This window comes from Schistocerca serialis, chromosome 1 (genome assembly GCF_023864345.2).
Source record: "Schistocerca serialis cubense isolate TAMUIC-IGC-003099 chromosome 1, iqSchSeri2.2, whole genome shotgun sequence".
In the NCBI taxonomy this organism is placed as follows: Eukaryota; Metazoa; Arthropoda; class Insecta; order Orthoptera; family Acrididae; genus Schistocerca; species Schistocerca serialis.
This window is the reverse complement of record NC_064638.1, coordinates 691,946,543-691,970,657: the sequence shown is the minus strand read 5'-3', so window position 1 is coordinate 691,970,657 and position 24,115 is coordinate 691,946,543. Positions and strand designations below refer to the sequence as shown.

The window sequence follows — 24,115 nt, the reverse complement described above, 5'->3', positions numbered from 1 at the left end:
CAACGAGAAGAACGAAACCGTAGCCCGATTTCCGAGGAAGTTTGCTCAGCGGAAGAGACTTCATAATATCCCTAGATACGCGATACTGAGGAAAACTTTGTGATCCGTGTTCGAAACCCTATTATTAATTATACTTCTGTTTTTCATTTAGCTACCGGTGTATATAGACGATTACTCCTCGAATATTTCCTTTTGTATATTAAAATAACGGTGTCCTTGTATGCCTGGTGCATGAATTTTGAAAAGAAGAAAAGAAACAATAAATCCTTGAGACAATTACTTGAAAGTGTTTTCGGGGAAATTCCTGTAGTAAATTTTGATATATAGTCAATCCCAAGCGCCAATTTTCACTGAAGTTATCCGCCGTGCGTGGATTACCGCGAAATCATTGCCAACGCGTGAGATCTTCACCAGTGTTGATGTCATTTGTTTCACGAGTAAGATTCATACGAAGAAATGTCACTGGGGCAAACCTGCCTTCACGTGATACTCAGGGGGTGTTCGGAATTTCTGTGTTTCGATGTTTTTCCGATCGGTATCAAATGGTTCAAATGATTCAAATGGCTCTGAGCACTATGGGACTTAACATCTGTGGTCTTCAGTCCCCTAGAACTTAGAACTACTTAAACCTAACTAACCTATGGACATCACACACATCCATGCCCGAGGCAGGATTCTAACCTGCGACCGTAGCGGTCACGCGGTTCCAGACTAAAGCGCCTAGAACCGCACGGCCACACCAGCCGGCCGATCGGTATCATTCAAGGGAATGGACTAAATCTTCCTATGGAATAAATGAAGGAATAAAATATAAGAACTAATATAAGAATTGAGATAATAAGGAAATATAAGAACAAGAGAGTTTAAAAAAATTATAACCCTAGAAAATATTATACACACATATCTTACATATTAAATGCGTGACACTTATTGTGAAGCCCAGTCGTAATTTTACAGTTTAAATAACGCCCTTCTATCCCCTAACTTGATGAGAAACTTTCGTGTAATAAACTTCTATGGCCATGAGAAAATAAATGAAACAAAAATAATCTGTTTTCGAACACGGGTTGCAAAACTGAGCTGGCCACTGCGGTGCCATTGGGCCTGAGATTACTGCAAGCTAAGCCGTATCTGAATTACGTCGAAAACTATGGGGTTCGTTTTTTCACAAACGGTTGAGTATCTGCGGATAAGTCGAAACATGTGTTCACTTATTTTAACTTTTCTTGCACTGAGCGAAGTTTGTGGGGAGTCGGATTGTGGCACTTGCGCGTTCTTCTCGTAAGTGTTTCTCTCTGACTTCATGTGAGATTCTTAAGTAACTGATTAGGGAAGTAGCGTGTTACAGTGAACATGAAACAAAACAACTGAGTGGTATCTTGTGCGAGCAGAGTTTAAGAGCCTATTGCAATATGCTGATACCGTCACAACGGATCTATACGTGGAAGGAAGGAAGACTGGATTTAACGTCCCGTCGACATCTATGGAGACGGAGCACAAGCTCGGATTGCGTCAACGATAGGGAAGGAAATCGGCAGTGCCCTTTCAAAAGAACCCTCTCGGCGTTTGCCTGGAGCGATTGACGATAATCACGGAAAACTTAAATCTGGATGGCCAAACGCGGGTTTGAACCTTCATCCTCTGGAATGCGAGTCCAATGTGCTATCACTGCACTACCTCGATAAGTATCTGTACATCGCGTTTCATGAATAGCGAAGTCTCCCAAGTAAGAAAACAAGCTTGACGGACTTCAACATATTGTACAATATTTTCTAATAATCTTTGGTTTTTCCCTACAACTCGTTAAGTCACCCAATTCAGTTGCCGGAAGAAGACGACAGCGTATCGCCTCCAATAGGACCATGTCCACTAAAGCTGATGACAGCTTTACCTAACGTCAAGGTATAAAAATTTTGTTTTCATGTTCACAATGTTTAGAGAGCTATATTTAGCAAATGTGAGATCACTCCACTCAAAAGTTTTTCTGTAATTAGTCGAACAACTTAACATAAAATTTTTACACTGTCTTGTCTTCAGATAGAAAGTTAAAAATAGGTCCAAACACGTAATTTTAAAGGCTGAAGAAGATCCTAATATTAAAGCTGCCTTTGTACACAGATACATAGAGTTATTGTAAATTTTGTCAAAAAGTCATTGAAACTCTCAGATTATGAAGCGTTTCAAGAAAGCCACGATCATTTGAAATAGCAGAGTGGATACAAATGTTTAGTTAGGAATAAGTAAAAAATTGAAAGACCATGTCTAAAAATCAGTAGGTATAGGAATTTTCCATGCAAGCAAAGTAGTGGCTTATTTAAAAATTGAGTCTGAAAATTCCAATGGAACGGGAACCGGCAGACGTGGTGTACCTGTACATACAAACAAATAATTACAGTTTCAGAAAAACTGGATAATTCGTCTCAGAGAAAGAGCTTCACAAATCAAGAAAGTCAGTAACGTGTTGGTCCATCTCTGGCCCTTATCGACAGCGTTGTTGGATATACTTATATGGATATGGTGTCTGTTCTTTCGGACATGTCCGAAAGAACAGACACCATTGTTGACCTGCAGCCGTCTAGAACGAAATTAGAATTATATTAATACCTTCAGCTGTTGACAGCCGTTGATATATATATCAACGAGGACAGGTGAAAATATGTGCCCTGACCGGGACTCGCCAATAACAATAACATTAAAATCGGCTGAACGCAACCAATCACCATGTTTAATGTTTTGAAATAGAAATTCCGGTGCAAATTTCGTGTACAGTACTCAGCAGTTCGGAGGGCATTCTCAAACACAGAAAGTATACACTGTCTATACGAGTGGCAGGAGCTCCTGCTTATACGGCAGACGCTCTATCCATCTGAGCCACCGAGGGCACAGTGGATAATGCGACTGCAGGGACTATCTCGCGCACGCCTCCCGCGAGACCCACATTCTCACCTTGTATCTCCACACACTACATTCGTAGTGCCCCAGATCCGGTCCAATTGGCGGGTTAGAGCGTCAAAACTCCGAGTCTGTTGGAGGGTCCTGCCTATAATACTACAAACGTCCTAAATTTGGGAGAGATCGGCAGCCCTGATGTTCAAGGAAGGATTTTAAATGCCAAGCCGAATAACTGCTTGCCTAAGGGTCGCAGATGGACCGACACATTACTGATTTGCTTAGTTTGTGAAGCTTTAGAATGAATCATCACATTTTTCTAAAACTGTGATGATTTGTTTCTCTGTACATATACATCACATCTTCCGATTTCTGTCCCACACGGATGATTCCTTTGTGGTGGTTCGTTTATTTATTTTTTTCTCGTAGAGTGTTCACTGTCCGATAGACCTCGTTCGATCCAGAGAGAAGAAGCTACGATTGAACAGCTTAACTAGCCAATCGTTATCGCTAAACAGGAGTGAGAAGCGCGTTCTCATCCCTGGCCAATTTTGGTGTAGCTTTCTTGATGTCAGAAATCATTGACACACCTAAAAACAACAGTAAATGAAACTTGAAACTTCCTGGCAATAAGTTTATTTTCAGAGTCTTTATATTTTTCTGTCATTTTTCCGTAATTTGCGGAAATCACTTTTATTTTTGTTGTCTATCTAGCTGTGCCATGCAGTTGTAAGCGCAGTAATTATGTCGTCCAGCACTTATAGAGGACTTATAGACGTCATGATTGTTTCTCCAGCTGACTCATCTTTTTGTCTTTTGTCCTCGCACTCGGGACAACTTGCATCATCACAGACGGTTATGAAATACTCAGAAAGATCCAGGCGAGGACTTTTAATAAAGATTTGGGCATCTTTCATGATAGTGAACAGTTCTTGTTAGATGCAGATCTATTCGCGAAGGGTAGAAGCGCAATTTTGCAACATTGGTTACACATTGCATCGCTAATTTCCATCAGTAATAATGAGGCAGGAAATCGCCAACGATATTCTTGCACCCAAAACCATCTCACATGTCTACAATAGCATGCTCTTTTTTTGACAAGGCTGTTGTTGTTGTTGTTGTTGTAGTCTTCAGTCCTGAGACTGGTTTGATGCAGCTCTCCATGCTACTCTATCCTGTGCAAGCTTCTTCATCTCCCAGTACCTACTGACAAGGCTATGTGTGACAATGTGTTTAAGTCTGTCTGCATGTGCATACTCCTCGAGCAACATCTCGGAGAGAACACTCTAGTCGTGGGAGACCGTTTGTTCTGCGAATCAACGTCTGTACATTAAAATACCGTTCATCACCGAGAATTTCATAATAATTTTCTCAAAGTTTCTTCGCCAATAACAATAACATTAAAATCGACTGAACGAAACCAATCACCATGTTTAATGAAGTAGAAATTTCGGTGCAAATTTCGTGTACAGTACTCAACAGTTCGGAGGGCATTCTCAAACACAGAAAGTATACACTGTCTATACGAGTGGCGTTAGTACTTTCGCACACGTCCGAGAGAACTCACCAGTCATATAGACACACACTGACGAGAAAAGAATTGCAACACCAAAAGGAAATTCAAATGGTTCAAATGGCTCTGAGCACTAAGGGACTTAACATCTGAGGTCATCAATCCCCTAGAACTTGGAACTACTTAAACCTAACTAACCTAAGGACATCATACACATCCATGCGCGAGGCAGGATTCGAACCTGCGACCGTAGCGGTCGCGCGGTTCCAGACTGAAGCGCCCAGCCGGCGCAAAAGGTATTAATGTAGAATAATGAAATTTCAGGAATATATTTGTCTAGGTAAAATATGTAAGAGATTGACACTGCAAGGGTCTCGGCGGAGGTTCGAGTCCTCCCTCGGGCATGGGTGTGTGTGTTTGTCCTTAGGATAATTTGGGTTAAGTAATGTGTAAGCTTAGGGACTGATGACCTTAGCAGTTAAGTCCCATAAGATTTCACACACTTTCCTTTTTTTTCTGTCATTGCAAGCTTACAGGTTAATGTAAGCGCGGGATAAGCCATTGCAAGTGTAAAATGCTGGTACATTAACCGGTGTAACTGCCAGAATATTGAATGCAAGCATGAAAACGTGCATGCATTGTCCGCCCCGATAGCTGAGTGGTCAGTGCAACGAACTGTTACGCTAAGGGGCTCGTGTTCGATTACCGGCTAGCTCAGTGATTTTTCTCCGATCAGGGATTGGGTGTTGTGTTGTCTTCATCATCCCCATCATCTCATCCTCATCGACTCGCAAGTCGCCGAAGTGGCGTCGACTCAAAAGACTTGCACCAGGCGACCGGTCTACCCAACGGGAGGCTTTACCCACGCGACATTTCCATTTCCGCGCATGCATTGTGTTGTACATGTGCCGGATATCAGTTTATGTTATGGACTTCCATGCCTCGCACTTGCTCGGTCAGTGCACGGACGTTTAATACTGTTTGTGGGTGACGCTGAAGTTGTCGTCCGGTGATGTCCCATATGTTCTCTACTGAAGATAAGTCTGGTAATCGAGCAGGCCAAGGCAACATGTCGACACTCTTAGAGCATGTTGGGTTACAATAGCGGTATATGGACGAGCGTAATCCTGTTGGAGAACAAACCCTGGAATGCTGTTTATGGATGGCAGCACAGAAGGTCGAATCACCAGACTGACGAACAGATTTGCAGGCAGGGTGCATGGGATAACGATGAGAATAGTCTTGCTGTCATACGAAATCGCACGTCAGACCATAACTCCAGGTGTAGGTCCCGTGTGTCTAGCACGCAGACAAATTGGTTGCAGGCCCTCAACTTAATCCCCTTCTAACCAACACACGGCCACCACCGTCACCGAGGCACAACCAGCTTTCATCAGAAAACACAACAGACCTTCTTCCTCCCCTCTAACGAACTGTCACTTGACACCACTGTAGTCGAAAATGACAGTGATTCAGGATCAGTGAAATGCACGCTACAGGGCAGTCCTCGAAGTAACCGATTTGAAACAGTTCGTTGTATCACTGTGGTGCCACCTGCTACTCAAAGTGCTGCTGCAGATGCAGTATGCAGCGCCAGAGCCATAGGCTGCACACAATGGTCTTCCCTCTCAGTAGTTCGGAGCACAGTCTTCTTGTGACCGTACATTCTCGAAACCACCGCTGCCAGCAATCATGTACATCGGCTACATTCCTGCCAAGTCCTTCTGAAGTATTGCAGAAGGAACGTCCAGTTTTTCGCAGCTATATTACGCGAACTCGATCAAACTCAGTGAGGTGTTGATAATTGCTTCTTTGTCGCCTAAACACCGGAATGGCGGAGATGTCAAAACGGGTCCTGTAATACTTTTTTCTTCGATGTCGTATCCAATTTTTGTACATCGTTCATGAAATCATTTGACTTTTCCTCATTTTTTTCTTCTCATTGTAATGGTTTATTACTATGCACAAAATATCTATATTTTCTTGGTTGTTTCGTTCGATAAGACTAGACCGGTGGAAGAGATCACTTTGATACCGCGGTAATTTGTCTCCTGAATATCCGTAAATAGTCCAACAATGAAGCAGCAACAATCAACAATAATACAGAGGTGTTGCTGCTCACTTTTGTGCCTTGATACGAGCACATTCCAATCTTCCACAGTTTATTGTGTCATTCAGGTAATATTCTTTGTCCATGAAAATCTTTTAGAACACGTCAGCATGGACTTTCTGATGAAGAAACGTTACGTCTCTTAGAGAATTCCGACGCTGAATCGTAATTTGACTTTATTGATGAAAATGGGGATCTTATACGAGACATGTGAAGACGAAGACATTATGAACGAGAAGGGATTGGCGAAGGAGGATTCAGATGCTGATCTACTTATCTAGGTCAATCATCATCTCGTCCATTACAGCAGGTCCAGCTGAATGCCTTTCCAATGATGGTCAATGGGAATGGAACCAAGTGGGAGAACGCCAATTTTTCATCTTCTAGAAGGAAAACAACTGTGCAAATTCTAAAGGAAAGAGGAGGTCCCACTACTTGCGCTTTCCAACGAGTTGGTGACTCTGTCATCAGTGCTTTCCATCTTATTTTTGACGAAGCAGTGTTATTCTCATGAAAATACACTCCTGGAAATTGAAATAAGAACACCGTGAATTCATTGTCCCAGGAAGGGGAAACTTTATTGACACATTCCTGGGGTCAGATACATCACATGATCACACTGATAGAACCACAGGCACATAGACACAGGCAACAGAGCATGCACAATGTCGGCACTAGTACAGTGTATATCCACCTTTCGCAGCAATGCAGGCTGCTATTCTCCCATGGAGACGATCGTAGAGATGCTGGATGTAGTCCTGTGGAACGGCTTGCCATGCCATTTCCACCTGGCGCCTCAGTGGGACCAGCATTCTTGCTGGACGTGCAGACCGCGTGAGACGACGCTTCATCCAGTCCCAAACATGCTCAATGGGGGACAGATCAGGAGATCTTGCTGGCCAGGGTAGTTGACTTACACCTTCTAGAGCACGTTGGGTGGCACGGGATACATGCGGACGTGCATTGTCCTGTTGGAACAGCAAGTTCCCTTGCCGGTCTAGGAATGGTAGAACGATGGGTTCGATGACGGTTTGGATGTACCGTGCACTATTCAGTGTCCCCTCGACGATCACCAGTGGTGTACGGCCAGTGTAGGAGATCGCTCCCCACACCATGATGCCGGGTGTTGGCCCTGTGTGCCTCGGTCGTATGCAGTCCTGATTGTGGCGCTCACCTGCACGGCGCCAAACACGCATACGACCATCATTGGCACCAAGGCAGAAGCGACTCTCATCGCTGAAGACGACACGTCTCCATTCGTCCCTCCATTCACGCCTGTCGCGACACCACTGGAGGCAGGCTGCACGATGTTGGGGCGTGAGCGGAAGACGGCCTAACGGTGTGCGGGACCGTAGCCCAGCTTCATGAAGACGGTTGCGAATGGTCCTCGCCGATACCCCAGGAGCAACAGTGTCCCTAATTTTCTGGGAAGTGGCGGTGCGGTCCCCTACGGCACTGCGTAGGATCCTACGGTCTTGGCGTGCATCCGTGCGTCGCTGCGGTCCGGTCCCAGGTCGACGGGCACGTGCACCTTCCGCCGACCACTGGCGACAACATCGATGTACTGTGGAGACCTCACGCCCCACGTGTTGAGCAATTCGGCGGTACGTCCACCCGGCCTCCCGCATGCCCACTATACGCCCTCGCTCAAAGTCCGTCAACTTCACATACGGTTCACGTCCACGCTGTCGCGGCATGCTACCAGTGTTAAAGACTGCGATGGAGCTCCGTATGCCACGGCAAACTGGCCGACACTGACGGCGGCGGTGCACAAATGCTGCGCAGCTAGCGCCATTCGACTGCCAACACCGCGGTTCCTGGTGTGTCCGCTGTGCCGTGCGTGTGATCATTGCTTGTACAGCCCTCTCGCAGTGTCCGGAGCAAGTATGGTGGGTCTGACACACCGGTGTCAATGTGTTCTTTTTTCCATTTCCAGGAGTGTATACACAAAATGAGATGCTCCATAAGTACCAAAATCAATGATTGGACTGTGTCACTTGAGGAATTGGAAAAACTGATAGCCATTATACGTGCTCAGGATCTCATTTGTCCAAAACGTACATCTGCAAATGAACTTTGTTCGCATTCCTTGGCGCCTGCTATATTTGAGGACGATATGCCAAGGGTCAGACTTCAGAAGCTTCTCAAATTTCTCCGTTTCGATGAAAAATCAACTAAAGCTGAACACCTACCAGCCAATAAATTCACTTCTGTACCTAAAAAGTCTCCGGGCGGGGACTACTCAAGAGGATGTCGTCATCAGGAGAAAGAAAACTGGCGTTCTACGGATCGGAGCGTGGAATGTCAGGTCCCTTAATAGGGCAGGTAGGTTAGAAAATTTGAAAAGGGAAATGGATAGGTTAAAGTTAGATATAGTGGGAATTAGTGAAGTTCGGTGGCAGGAGGAACAAGACTTCTGGTCAGGTGACTACAGGGTTATAAACACAAAGTCAAATAGGGATAATGCAGGAGTAGGTTTAATAATGAATAGGAAAATAGGAACGCGGGTAAGCTACTACAAACAGCTTAGTGAATAAATTATTGTGGCCAAGATAGATACGAAGCCCACACCTACTACAGTAGTACAAGTTTATATGCCAATTAGTTCTGCAGATGACGAAGAAATTGAAGAAATGCATGATGAAATAAAATAATTTATTCAGATAGTGAAGGGAGACGAAAATTTAATAGTCATGGATGACTGGAATTCGAGTGTAGGAAAAGGGAGAGAAGGAAACGTAGTAGGTGAATATGGATTGGGGCTAAGAAATGAAAGAGGAAGCCGCCTAGTAGAATTTTGCACAGAGCACAACTTAATCATAGCTAACACTTGGTTTAAGAATCATGATAGAAGGTTGTATACATGGAAGAACCCTGGAGATACTAAAAGGTATCAGATAGATTATATAATGGTAAGACAGAGATTTAGGAACCAGGTTTTAAATTGTAAGACATTTCCAGGGGCAGATGCGGACTCTGACCACAATCTATTGGTTATGACCTGTAGATTAAAACTGAAGAAACTGCAAAAAGGTGGGAATTTAAGGAGATGGGACATGAACTGAAAGAACCAGAGGTTCTACAGAGTTTCAGGGAGAGCATAAGGTAACAATTGACAGGAATGGGGGAAAGAAATACAGTAGAAGAAGAATGGGTAGCTTTGAGGGATGAAGTAGTGAAGGCAGCAGAGGATCAAGTAGGTAAAAAGACGAGGGCTAGTAGAAATCCTTGGGTAACAGAAGAAATATTGAATTTAATTGATGAAAGGAGAAAATATAAAAATGCAGTAAATGAAGCAGGCAAAAAGGAATACAAACGTCTCAAAAATGAGATCGACAGGAAGTGCAAAATGGCTAAGCAGGGATGGCTAGAGGTCAAATGTAAGGATGTAGAGACTTATCTCACCAGGGGTAAGATAGATACTGCCTACAGGAAAATTAAAGAGACCTTTGGAGAAAAGAGAGTCACTTGTATGAATATCAAGAGCTCAGATGGAAACCCAGTTCTAAGCAAAGAAGGGAAAGCAGAAAGGTGGAAGGAGTATATAGAGGGTTTATACAAGGGCGATGTACTTGAGGACAATATTATGGAAATGGAAGAGGATGTAGATGAAGATGAAATGGGAGATACGATACTGCGTGAAGAGTTTGACAGAGCACTGAAAGACCTGAGTCGAAACAAGGCCCCCGGAGTAGACAACAATCCATTGGAACTACTGACGGCCTTGGGAGAGCCAGTCCTGACAAAACTCTACCATCTGGTGAGCAAGATGTATGAAACAGGCGAAATACCCTCAGACTTCAAGAAGAATATAATAATTCCAATCCCAAAGAAAGCAGGTGTTGACAGATGTGAGAATTACCGAACAATCAGTTTAATAAGCCACAGCTGCAAAATACTAACACGAATTCTTTACAGACGAATGGAAAAACTAGTAGAAGCCAACCTCGGGGAAGATCAGTTTGGATTCCGTAGAAATACTGGAACACGTGAGGCAATACTGACCTTACGACTTATCTTAGAAGAAAGATTAAGAAAAGGCAAACCTACGTTTCTAGCATTTGTAGACTTAGAGAAAGCTTTTGACAATGTTGACTGGAATACTCTCTTTCAAATTCTAAAGGCGGCAGGGGTAAAATACAGGGAGCGAAAGGCTATTTACAATTTGTACAGAAACCAGATGGCAGTTATAAGAGTCGAGAGACATGAAAGGGAAGCAGTGGTTGGGAAGGGAATAAGACAGGGTTGTAGCCTCTCCCCGATGTTATTCAATCTGTGTATTGAGCAAACAGTAAGGGAAACAAAAGAAAAATTCGGAGTAGGTATTAAAATCCATGGAGAAGAAATAAAAAATTTGAGGTTCGCCGATGACATTGTAAGTCTGTCAGAGACAGCAAAGGACTTGGAAGAGCAGTTGAACGGAATGGATGGTGTCTTGAAGGGAGGATATAAGATGAACATCAACAAAAGCAAAACGAGGATAATAGAATGTAGTCGAATTAAGTCGGGTGATGTTGAGGGTATTAGATTAGGAAATGAGACACTTAAAGTAGTAAAGGAGTTTTGCTATTTGGGGAGCAAAATAACTGATGATCGTCGAAGTAGAGAGGATATAAAATGTAGACTGGCAATGGCAAGGAAAGCGTTTCTGAAGAAGAGAAATTTGTTAACATCGAGTATAGATTTCAGTGTCAGGAAGTCATTTCTGAAAGTATTTGTATGGAGTGTAGCCATGTATGGAAGTGAAACATGGACGGTAAATAGTTTGGACAAGAAGAGAATAGAAGCTTTCGAAATGTGGTGCTACAGAAGAATGCTGAAGATTAGATGGTTAGATCACATAACTAATGAGGAGGTACTGAACAGGATTGGGGAGAAGAGGAGTTTGTGGCACAACTTGACCAGAAGAAGGGATCGGTTGGTAGGACATGTTCTGAGGCATCAAGGGATCACCAATTTAGTATTGGAGGGCAGCGTGGAGGGTAAAAATCGTAGGGGGAGACCAAGAGATGAATACACTAAGCAGATTCAGAAGGATGTAGGTTGCAGTAGGTTCTGGGAGATGACGAAGCTTGCACAGGATAGAGTAGTATGGAGAGCTGCATCAAAACAGTCTCAGCACTGAAGACCACAACAACAACCTAAAAGATCGGGAAAGTTCACGGGAAGCATTATTTGCTATTACCAAACCGGAGAAAATATGGTCATAGACTAGCAACTATTACCTAGAAAACAAGATACAGGTTCATTCAAAACTTGGCCAATGTATCTTATCTCAAATTTTGGATTTCTGTTTATGTGGCGACAAAGTACATTACTGGCCATTAAAATTGCTACAACAAGAAGAAATGCGGATGATAAATGGCTATTCATTGGACAAATATATTATACTAGAACTGACATGTGATTACATTTTCACGCGATTTGGGTGCATAGATCCCGAGAAATCAGTGCTCACAACACCCACCTTTGGCCGCAATAACGGCCTCGATACGCCTGGGCATTGACTCAAACAGAACTTGGATGGCGTGTACAGGTACAGCTGGCCATGCAGCTTCAACGCGATACCAAAGTTCATCAAGAGTAGTCACAGGCGTATTGAGACGAGCCAGTTGCTCGGCCACCATTGATCAGACGTTTACAATTGGTGAGAGATCTGGAGAATGTGCTGGCAGGGCAGCAGTCGAACATTTTCTATATCCAGAAAGGCCCGTACAGGACCTGCAACATGCGGTCGTGCATTATCCTGAGGAAATGTAGGGTCTCGCAGCGATCGAATGAAGGGTAGAGCCACGTGTCGTAACACATCTGAAATGTAACGTCCACTATTCAAAGTGCCGTCAATGCCAACAAGAGGTGACTGAGACGTGTAACCAATGGCACTCCATACCATCACGCCGGGTGATACGCCAGTATGGCGATGACGAATACACGCTTCCAATGTGCGTTCACCGCGATGTCGCCAAACACGGTTGTGACCATCATGATGCTGTAAACAGAACCTGCATTCATCCGAAAAAATTACGTTTTGCCATTCGTGCACTTAGGTTCGTCGTTGAGTACACCATCGTAGGCTCTCCTGTCTGTGATGCAGCGTCAAGGGTAACCGCAGCCATGGTCTCCGAACTGATAGTCCATGCTGCTGCAAACGTCGTCGAACTGTTCGTGCAGATGGTTGTTGTCTTGCAAACGTCCTCATCTGTTGACTGAGGGATCGAGACGTGTGTGCACGATCCGTTACAGCCATGCGGATAAGACGCCTGTCACCTCAATTACTAGTGATACGAGGCCGTTGGGATCCAGCACGGCTTTCCGTATTACCCTCCTGAACCCACCGATTCCATATTCTGCTAACAGTCATTGGATCTCGACCAACGCGAGGAGCAAAGTCGCTATACGATAAACCGCAATTGCGATAGGCTACAATCCGACATTTATCAAGTCGGAAGCGTGATTGTACGCGTTTCTCCTCCTTACACGAGGCGTCACAACAACGTTTCACCAGGCAACGCCGGTCAATTGCTGTTTGTGTAGGAGAAATCGGTTGGAAACTTCCCTCATGTCAGCACGTTTTAGGTGTCGCCACCGACACCAACCTCGTGTGAATGCTCTGAAACGCTAATCATTTGCATATCACAGCATCTTCTTCCTGTCGGTTAAATTTTGCGTCTGTAGCACGTCATCTTCGTGGTGCAGCAATTTTAATGGCCAGTAGTGTATATATCTAATGCTTTCCCGTACCTCAGGAGAGAGGACACGCACAGAGAGAAGTAACTAATCAAACGTTACGTGTCCCTCTTCTAAATGGACGAAACGTGATGACAGACATCTTCTTCACCTGTCTTCAACTTGCTAAGAAACTTAAAGAAAAGAAAACTTCATTAGCTGGTACGATGAACAAGATCCGTCATGAAATCCTTGATGAGGTAAAAAGCCACTAGCTGAAATACACTCCACCACTGTCTTGCCCCAGGCTAGCAACATAGATCGCACGATGACTGTTTACCAAAGAAACAAGAATAAAAATGTCATTCTTCTCAATACACCGTATGTTTAAGTAGCAATTAGGACACAAAAAAGACGAAACTGAAAAAATAACAAAATGCTTCAAATGGCTCTTAGAACTATGGGACTTAACTTCTGAGGCCATCAGTCCCCTATAACTTAGAACTACTTAAACCTAACTAACCTAAGGACATTACACACATCCATGCCCAAGGCAGGATTCGAACCTGCGACCGTAGCGGTCCCGCGGTTCCAAATTGTAGCGCCTAGAACCGCTTGGCAACTCTGGCCGGCATAAAAAAAAAAATTGTATAAGGATTTATAAAAAAGCTTCCGTTCGAAGACTACACCAATTCGTTGCCTAAATGTCTGTGCTTATATACCCGCATCGTTGTCGCGCCGGGTTGTGTAGAATGTGTAGCGATACCCTCAAACGGTAACCTTTTCATCGTCCCTTATATAATGCAACAATGTACGGACTGGGCGTCGTTGATCAAATGAACCTTAAATATACATCACAAGGGTGCAATGTAGGAAATGGCCGATGCATATTTTCTACAACATCTTGAACATGGCAATATACACGTTGTTCATCTACCAAATATTAACTAACAATAAAATGGAAAGGAAGAAGTTTATACTTCAGGTGGTGAATGAACTAAAAGGAACAAAAGAGCAGTAAGAAAAACAGACTAAAGAAGGAAAAATGGGACTAAAATCGTCTAGAAACTGGAAGTAGTGGCCAGTCAACCGCTGCAAAGACAACAATACCAGCGAAAATTTTGAAAAGTGTCATAAAGCCCTGAGCGGATAATGAGTGCATAAAGCCCATATCACCTGTGCTGTTAGGCTGCAGCAGATTTTAATGTGTAAAAAGTACAAAAAGCCCTGAATAGAACACACTCGAGTATAACATCGACCACATATATTATATATGCTACGTTGTCAACGTCTGTCATTCATGGGGCTTGGGAGGACATACATACCGTTACTTATGTGAAAGTCTACATTTTAGGTTATCTGTTTCCTAGACCAAGAAAACTCTACAGGACATTTTTTATTGAAATAAGCAATGTATTAATTACTGTGTTAAATAATTGTTGTTGTAACTCACAAAAAGATAGGAATTAATATACATTAAAATAAATTGTGTTAAAGGGAGTGAGACAGGGTTGTAGCCTCTCCCCGATGTTATTCAATATGTATACTGAGCAAGCAGTAAAGGAAACAAAAGAAAAATTCGGAGTAGGTATTAAAATCCATGGAGAAGAAATAAAAACTTTGAGGTTCGCCGATAACGTTGTAATTCTGTCAGAGACAGCAAAGGGCTCGGAAGAGCAGTTGAACGGAATGTACAGTGCCTTGAAAGGAGGATATAAGATTAACATCAACAAAAACAAAACGAGGATAATGGAATGTAGTCGAATTAAGTCGAGTGATGCTGAGGGAATTAGATTAGGAAGTGAGACACTTAAAGTAGTAAAGGAGTTTTGCTATTTGGGGAGCAAAATAACTGATGGTGGTCGAAGTAGAGAGGATATAAATGTAGACTGGCAATGGCAAGGAAAGCGTTTCTGAAGAAGAGAAATTTGTAAACATCAAGTATAGATTTAGGTGGCAGGAAGTCGTTTCTAAAAGTATTTGTGTGGAGTGTAGCCATGTATGGTAGTGAAACATGGACGATATATAGTTTGGACAAGAATAGAATAGAAGCTTTCGAAAAGTGGTGCTACAGAAGAATGCTGAAGATTAGATGGGTAGATCACATAACTAATGAGGAGGTATTGAATAGAATTGGGGAGAAGAGGAGTTTGTGGCACAACTTGACTAGAAGAACGGATCGGTTGGTAGGTCACGTTCCGAGGCATCAAGGAATCACGAATTTAGTATTGGAGGGCAGCGTGGAGGGTGGAAATCGATAGGGAGACCAAGAGATGAATACACTGGGCACATTCAGAAGGATGTGGGTTGCAGTAGGTACTGGGAGATGAAGAAGCTTGCGCAGGATAGAGTAGCATGGAGAGCTGCATCAAAAACCAGTCTCAGGACTGAAGACCACAACAACAACAACAAAGCAAAACTGATTTGCACATGCCACTGGTGCTAAATTGGAACAGACGTCATCTTTCAAATGTAGAAGCACGCCTACCAACTTTCGTTTATGTCGTAGACTTCCATCTTGGTGCTGCAATTTTTTCCGTCAGTGTATAAGCTCTGTGTAGGGTAATATGATCATTCAGTGCAGACATCGTGCGGGACTCTGCGTGATGCAATGAGCAAATAGAGGAACAAGGGCCAAGGGACGCTACTTTGATAGCGTGCTGCAGATGGGAATGTGGGTGGAGTGGGGAGATATGCTTTGGTAGTCCGTGCAATTTGGTATAACCACTGTGCCGAGGGGGCCTAGATGGTTAACCCATCTGCTTACTTGGAAGGAAACCCTGGTTCGCATCAAAGATGTGGCAAAAATTTTTGTCTATCACCAATGAATTCTTTCATGGTTCGAATGCGGCAGACATCGAAATTTCTGTTTTCTGAACATACAGAAAGTATATATTACGGATTACGGTCACCAGCTACAGTCATCCATGTTGCTTCTGTATGTTTTCTATTGGCGATAACACAACTAGCGTTAGGTCATCATCTCGGTCTTTTCTTATCTCTTGGAGTACACGTCTCTACATGTGTTCTCCACATCCAGTTATTTTTATTACTATGACAGCTACCTGTCTCTTCTACTTCAGTTGAATACGTCATCCGCTTGGTTCTCCCATGTCTCCCAACATTCATCTCATCATTGCTGACTAGCTAACCCTTAGTTTTTAATAGCTTTCAGCATAATTTTCCATGCCAGGTTGCCAAATGCAAACATGACTACACAGAGCGATTGTAAACTTTCGTTTCAAATACTTTAGAAACTTGGTTTTGAAAACTGTATGTAGTTTACTAAAAAGCACTACGGTTCATTATAACCATTCTATTTTTTTCTCTACTGTCCTGAATACTCCCACTGGTTCTGCAACTTCATTGTTAATTTGAACAATTTTGGTTTTGATATATTGATTAAGCATCATTTTCAGACTTCTTCTAACTGATTTTGGGCCTTCCTTCTGATTTACTATACTAAGGTTTTTTCAAATGTTATAAGTTTATCGGGGCGGGAAACAAACAGGAAAATACCGACAGAAAAAGAAGTTAGTTTAGATTTTCATGGATGTAAGCTTCGTCTTTGCAACTAAATGAATGGCACTTTGTTTTTAGTCCTATACGTTTCGCTTCTTTTATGAAACTACTGGTGCTCTGATCTTCGTTGAATCTGACAGACGCCATCTCTCTGACATTAGCATCACTACTATCACTTGTTGATGCTGGATCAGCCAAACTGATGAGCGGTAGTGATAACTTCTTGAGCCGCCAGTTACCCTCTTTCCTTTGTTATAAGCTATACAACTCTCAAATTGTAGAAGAAATCGTTTAAACTTGCTATTAGAGGGAAGTTTGGTTCCAATTATTGGAATGGAGATGTAGGCAACAATAAATGTAAAAATATTTCCTTCGTTTGTTTTAATAACTGCGATATTCACCAAGAACATCATCTTTGGTTGGAAAGATTTTTTATTGTTCGCTAAATTTATTTTGTAACTTCTGCGTTCTTTAATATTGTGTGCTCTGTTTAATTATTTTCCAAATAGTGGAGAAGTGAGGTGTAACCAACCAAATCGTGATACAACATTAAACAATACAGGTTGACTAAATGGTGCCTTTAGATATCTAGACAATTGTTCAGTTGCGACCTGTTGTACATCCCTTGCCGTCGTCACATTTAGAGAAACGTGGTCAAAGAAGTTTATACACATTCCATCACAAAAAAAATCACCACGAATGGGACGAAAATCGGTAGATGTGGTGTACATGTACACAAAAGCAAATGCTTATAATTTCAGAAGGAATTTGATGATTTATTCAAGAACACTAACTTCACAAATTGAACAAGTCAATATCACGTTGGTTCACCTCTGGCGCTTATGCAAGTAGTTATTCGGCTTGGCATTTATTGACAGGGTACTCGAATGTCTTCCTGAGAGATGTCGTGCCAAATTCTGTCTAACTGACGCATTAGGCCGTCAAAATCACGAGCTGGTTTGAAGGACCTGCCCATAATGTTCCAAACGTTCTCAATTGGAGAGAAATCTGGCTACCTAGTTGGCAAACGTAGAATTCGGCAAGCACAAAAACAAGCAGTAGAAGCTCTCGTCGTGTGCTGAAATTTAAGCTCAGGATGGCTTGACGTAAAAGGCAACGAAACGGCTCGTTCAATATCGTCGACGTATCGCTGTGCTGTAAGGGTGCTGCGGGTGGCAGTCAAAGGGCACCGCTCTGAAATGAAATGACACGCTGAACGATCACTCCTGGCTTTTGGGTAGTAGGGCGGGCGACAATCGTGTTGGAATCATACCGCTGTCTGGGTCTTCTCCAGACACGTCTTCGCTAGTGACAGGGGCTCAGTTCGAAACGAGAATCGTCACTGAAGACAATTCCCCTCCAGTCACTGAGATTCCAGGCCGAATGTTCCCGACACCACTGCAGACGGGCTTGTTAGTGTAGAGAGGAGAATACTAATCGGTGTGAGGGCACCGTGGGCTGAGCCCCATTTCTGTGAGCCGCCTATTAATGGTGCTTGTGGTCTCTGAAGCACCAGGTGCACTTCAGATCGATTGCTCGGTCCTCACGTTATGTCGTCTCTCCAGGTCGATAGCTTCCTTCTCGACTCTGTGTTCGTCCACAGTTTACCCATTCTTGCCAACATCGTCGAATAGTGGCATTGTTCCTATTCAAACGTCGAGTGATAGGCCAATTACTACAGCCGGCTTATTTGTGCCAAACTACACGTCCCCTCTCAAATGCTGACATCTGCGTACATTGAAATTACAATGGAATGAATACCCTTAGCTGCATACAGGCGTGATATAAGTCAAAGGGGACAGCTGAAAATGTGTGCCCCGACCGGGACTCGAACCCGGAATCTCCTACTTACATAGCAGACGCTCTATCCATCTGAGCCACCGAGGACACAGAGGACAGTGCGACTGCAGGGACTTATCTCTGGCACGCCTCCCGTGAGACCCACATTCGCAACTTATTGTCCGGCATTATATTCATAGTTCCCCTGCCCATTATACTCACTACTTGCTGCTTTACTGCCGATTCCCGTAAGAGTTCGGGCACTATTTGTGCATCCGCACAGAAGAAAATGGTCAAACGGCCGGTGAATATATATATGAAGATGGTATCTGCGTACATTGCTTACGCGCCTGTCTACGACTCATATTTACTGTCCAGCTGAGTACACGGAACGCTATTCATAGAAACTTAATGCACAAGAATCGAAATATCCCCTGTTTAGCATCCTTGCCAGCTGTGCGGTGAAACTGCGTTGGAGCATCAGACATTCAACCACACACTTGCGAGTGTATTTGGTAGCAATGCAGTGTCTTAAAATCTGTATCTATATTCATATATACCCTGCAAACCACTGTGAAGTGAATGGCAGAGGATGCTTCCCATTGTACCAGTTGTTAGAGTTTCTGTGCAGCTTGAGGAACGATTGCTTACAACTTCTGTTCTATGCGTGCTCTAATTAGTCCAGTCTCGTCAGTTTTGTCTTCACGAGCTTTACTGTAGCAGTGGCTAGGAGGATACTGTACATTTCTCACTTAAAGATGTTTATTGGGACTTCTTTGTATACGTTCAGTATCCCCTGTTATGTCCATTTGGTACGGGTCACACACACCTGAATAATATTCTACGGCGGGCCAAACAAGTAGACTCTAAGCAGTCTTCTTCGTAGACTGATCGTATTTTCCTTGTATCCTACAAATGAACCGAAGACTGTCACCTAGTTACGACTGAGTTTAGGTGATCATTCCATTTCACATCCCTACAAACTGTTACACACAGGTATTTGTATGAGTTGAACGATTCTAAATGTGATTCACTGATGCTGTAGTCATACAACGCTACATTTTTACATTTGGAGAAATTACACAATTCCACATTTGTAACTCCTTGTAGAAAATTTTCTACAGAGCATTTTCTGTCAACACCAACTAACTTAATGAAGATCCTTCAACATGGAAAGATGATCCTGATTACGAAAGCGGGACTTAAAAATAACAGAAGATACTTATTGTAAACGATGTTGAGGAGAATAAGCATTAACAATATTCTCACAAAAGGTAAAACCAAGGTACAATTTGTTTTACATATCCAAGTGCTTCTAAATTCCCTTTTAGAAGAAACTCATGTTTAATATCTTTTGGCGCAACTTATGTTTCGATTCCGCAGGAGTTGCAAATAAAAACCACGAACATTATTTTAAAAAAATTTTTCATGTTTCTTGGAAATTTCTGAAAAATACTTTTTGGAATTTTTTGTTCAAGGTTTTGGGACTTTTATTCAGATTTTTTGTCGCCTTCATGCAACACCATAAATCTGTCTTTAGAAAACAAAAAAGAAAGTGGCAAAGAGTATGCCACCTTTTGAAAGTAACTAACGCCAAGGAATATGGCTTAGGAGCTGTCCGATTGAGCAGAAGTTGTGCTCAGCTTGTTTTTTCTTACTTGGAACAAGATAGGGGGAAGGATGTAACAAAATCTTATCCTTCGAAGAAGTTCTCATGGCGACTTAAACAATCTGAAAATATGTATTGAGCTAATTAGGAAAGGTCTTCTTTCTTTTTTCCAACAGAAATGATCAACGTCTTCCAGATTTTTGTTCCACTCTGAACGCCTGGCATTTATGGACAATTTGGGTGAATTCGTCTGTGTTATTATTTATGTTTTTCTGCATTATTTGTTTGTTGCAGATCCTTCGTACATTCTTGATTCAGTATCGCTTTTTTGTGCGGAGGGCAAGAATTTTGGAGAGTTACATATCGTCTTATTCAACTGTCATTGTCCTTCTTGTTTATGTACCCAAAGAACAGCAGTCTTCTTTTCCTAATTATCGGCTGTATCCTTCTGCTCCGTTTCGAAAACGGACTCAGTACCGCGTGCACACCGACCCACCTGCAATGTTTCCCAAAGCATAATTGAAAAGAATTGAACAAGTATTTAATCTCTCCTGAAACGAGTTTTGTTCTGGAATTGTTCGGATATTTCAGTCGACAGTACTACTTTCTAGGTGTGCTTCTCAGAATCTCTTGTACCAGGTTGTTGGATCAGTGGCCCACTCTTAACTCTTCCCGAATATTAAAGAATAGTGCCCATCAAGTGAGTCATATAGTTCTTTAAAATTAAAATAAAAAATATTATCATATAGCCCTACACTCTGGACTGCCTTGTATGCTTCGATGTATTCAAATTAAAAATCTGTTCTAGACAGAAACAATGTTTTCTTGAACCACCCCCCTATTGGCAAAAATCGGTTTACGAGGTGATTCTAAATAGGAAAGCAAAAATGGCTTAGGCACATAACACGACCTGGACTATCTAAAGTGTCGCAGTTCCCAGTTCTGGAGAGGGCAACATCCACAGAATTTCGTCATATCTGGTTATAACATAAGATGTAAATAGATGATGATGTTATTCATTCGCTTTCGCTTAATATGACGACAAATTTTGGCGGGAAACCAGGAAGTTTGAATATATAGCGCCATTCTATAGCCGCTGCTGAGACAACGTTCGATTTATCATCAAAACAGGAATTTCAGGATATCGTCTTTCGTCTCAGAGTTGTACTACAGATTGGATAACAAAATTTCTGTCTGGACGAGTATTATTACAGGGCTGCAAACTAAAAGATAAAAATGAAAAAAAGATTGGTGGCACGCGCACGTTTTTCGAATTGATTTAATAATCACTTCTAAGCTCTACACAGGTATATTAATGCTAAATTTTATGGATGCGCGTAAGACTACTAATACTATCAATATTATGAAAAGGATAGCTGCTTTTCATCATATAGAGGAGATGCTTAGTAGCAGATAGGCACAACAAAAAGACTATTAGAAAATAAGCTTTCGGCCAACAAGACCTTCATTGGAAATAAGCAACAAACACACACACACTCACGCAAATGCATCACACACACACACTCACGCAAACGCATCACACACTCTCTCTCTCTCTCTCTCTCTCTCTCTCTCACACACACACACACACACACACACACACACACACACTTGACCAGTCTGTGGCTACTGGTCTGGCGTCAGCAACCAGGGACTGCTGTCATGTGTGTATGAGTTTGCTTTGCCTGTGTGTGTGTGTGTGTGTGTGTGTGTGTGTGTGTGTGTGTGTGCGTGTGTGTTTAGTCTATTTCCGACGAAGGCCTTGTTGGCCGAAAGCATAATAGTATTCACATTATTCAACATTGAATTTTCCATTATTTTACTATACTATGTAAGCCTACTACTAGATACTCTGAAATAATAGAACGTCAACGTAAATGGAAAAATATCACAGCTCTTCGTCCGCCAAGCGACAATGTCCTGGGACGCACTGAAAACCTCTCAGCAGTGTGTTGCACGGTGCAGGTATGCGACATTGTAGATAACACACTGTCACATTTCTGGATTTGATTGTTCAGCAATGACTCTTCCTTGTTACTGTTTGAGAAGAGTAGAGACTATCTCACTACATGGTTTATACCGTTTCTTTCTATTTATTCTCCCAATTATCCGTAACAATATAAACGCAGCAGCAGCCTTCGCTGATCAATGCAGTACAGGATACATTGAGAAATGAAGAAAGATTCGACCTCAGAATTTAAACGTGTCCCCAAAAACAGTTTACAATAAATCAGTGGCAAAGATCACGTTTTTAAAGATACATCAGATACATTGAACGCGAGAAGTGCTGCGAGTGAAGCCAGTGCAGCATCAATGTCACTGAGGCCCCAATACATGGATTTGGTATACATACGGCAGAAGGGCGGCTCGTTTGCGGTCGTCAGGAAGAAGCTTGAGTTCCGGGAGAAGCCCTCAGCTGGCATGAACTTGTCCGCATCCATTCCCATGACAGCACATCGCTCCATGTTGTTGCCACATGAAATACACTGGCCCTGCAACAGGAGAATCGCGTCTTCCGGTAGGTTTACTTCCTCTGTCATTCATACATGCCTACACTGACGGGGAAAAAATCGCAACACCAAAAATAACTAATACAGAGTAATGAAATTTCTGGAATGCATTTGTACAAGTAACGTATTTAAGTGATTAACATTGCAAGGCCACAGGTTAATGTAAGTGTGAGATAAGACATTGCATATGTGAACTTCTGGTACAATAATAACCAGTGTAATCGCCACAGTGTTGTATGCACGCATGCCAACATGTATATATTGAAACTTCCTCGCAGATTAAAATTGTGTGTCAGACCGAGACTCGATCTCGGGTAGGAGACGAGGTACTGGCGGAAGTAAAATTGTGAGGAGGGGTCGTGAGTCACGCTTGGGTAGCTCAGCTGATAGAGCATTTCCCGCGAAAGGCAAAGGTCCCGAATTCGTGTCTCAGTTCGGCACACAATTTTAATCTGCCAGAAAGCTTCAAAATCAGTGCACACTCCGCTGCAGAGTGAAAATTTCATTCTGATGTATGCATTGAGTTGTACTGATGCCGTATGTCAGTTTGTGGGATGGAGTTTCATGACTGTTGCACTTGGCTGGTCGATATATGGACGGCTAATACTGTTTGTGGATGCTGCTGGAATTGTCGTCCTATGATGTCCCGTATGTACTCGATTGGAGACAGATTTGGTGATCGAGCAGACCAAAGCAACATGTCGATACTCTGTAGAGCATGCTGAGTTACAACAGCGGTATGCGGGCGAGGGCTATCCTGTTGGAAATCACCGCCTGAAATACTGTTCATGAATGGCAGGACAACAGCTCGAATCATCAGACTGACGTACGGATTTGCACTTAAGGTGCGTGGGATAACCACGAGAGTGCTCCTGCTGTCATATGAGTTTACACCCCAGATAATAACTCCACGTGTAGGTCCAATGTTGGTTATAGGCCCTCAACTGGCCTCCTTCTGACAAACACACAGCCGTCACTGGCACGGAGGTAGAAGCAGCTTTCATCAGAAAAAACAATAGACTTCCACCCTCTCACTTGACACACTGAAGACGAAAATGGTGGTGGTTTGCGGTCAGTGGAATGCAAGCTACAGGGCGTGTGGCTCGGAGCTTTGGGACAGTTCGTTGTGTCACTGTGGTGCCAATGTCTGTTCACATTACTGCTGCAAATACAGTACAATCCACCAGGACCATACGCCGAACAAGATGGGCTCCCCTCACGACGGTGCCACGTGGCCGTCCGGACCCCGGTCTTCTTGCGATAGTACTTTCTCCTGATCACCGCTGCCAGCAGCCACTTATAGTGATTATATTCCTGCCAAGTTTTCCTGCAATAACGAAGAAAGAATATCCAGTTTCTCGTAGCCCTATTACACAACCTCGTTCAAACTCAGTGAGGTGTTGATAATGGTATCTCTGTCATTTTGAAGGCATTCTTGACTACTGTCAGCTCGTCACGTCCAGTCTCAAATGGAACTAATGCTCACGACCGTTACAGCGTGTATTTGAAGCAAACCT

General features: G+C 42.9%; 1 protein-coding gene across 1 annotated transcript in view; it reads right to left on the bottom strand.

Annotated features, from left to right (window-relative positions):
* The window catches only part of LOC126425550 (pancreatic triacylglycerol lipase-like), a 239,764-nt gene that overhangs the window by 29,062 nt on the left and 186,587 nt on the right, over window positions 1-24,115 (bottom strand). Inside the window, exon 8 of the mRNA XM_050088316.1 lies at window positions 22,442-22,580. Coding sequence (XP_049944273.1) covers window positions 22,442-22,580 — 139 coding nt within the window. The remainder of the gene's footprint in view (window positions 1-22,441; window positions 22,581-24,115) is intronic.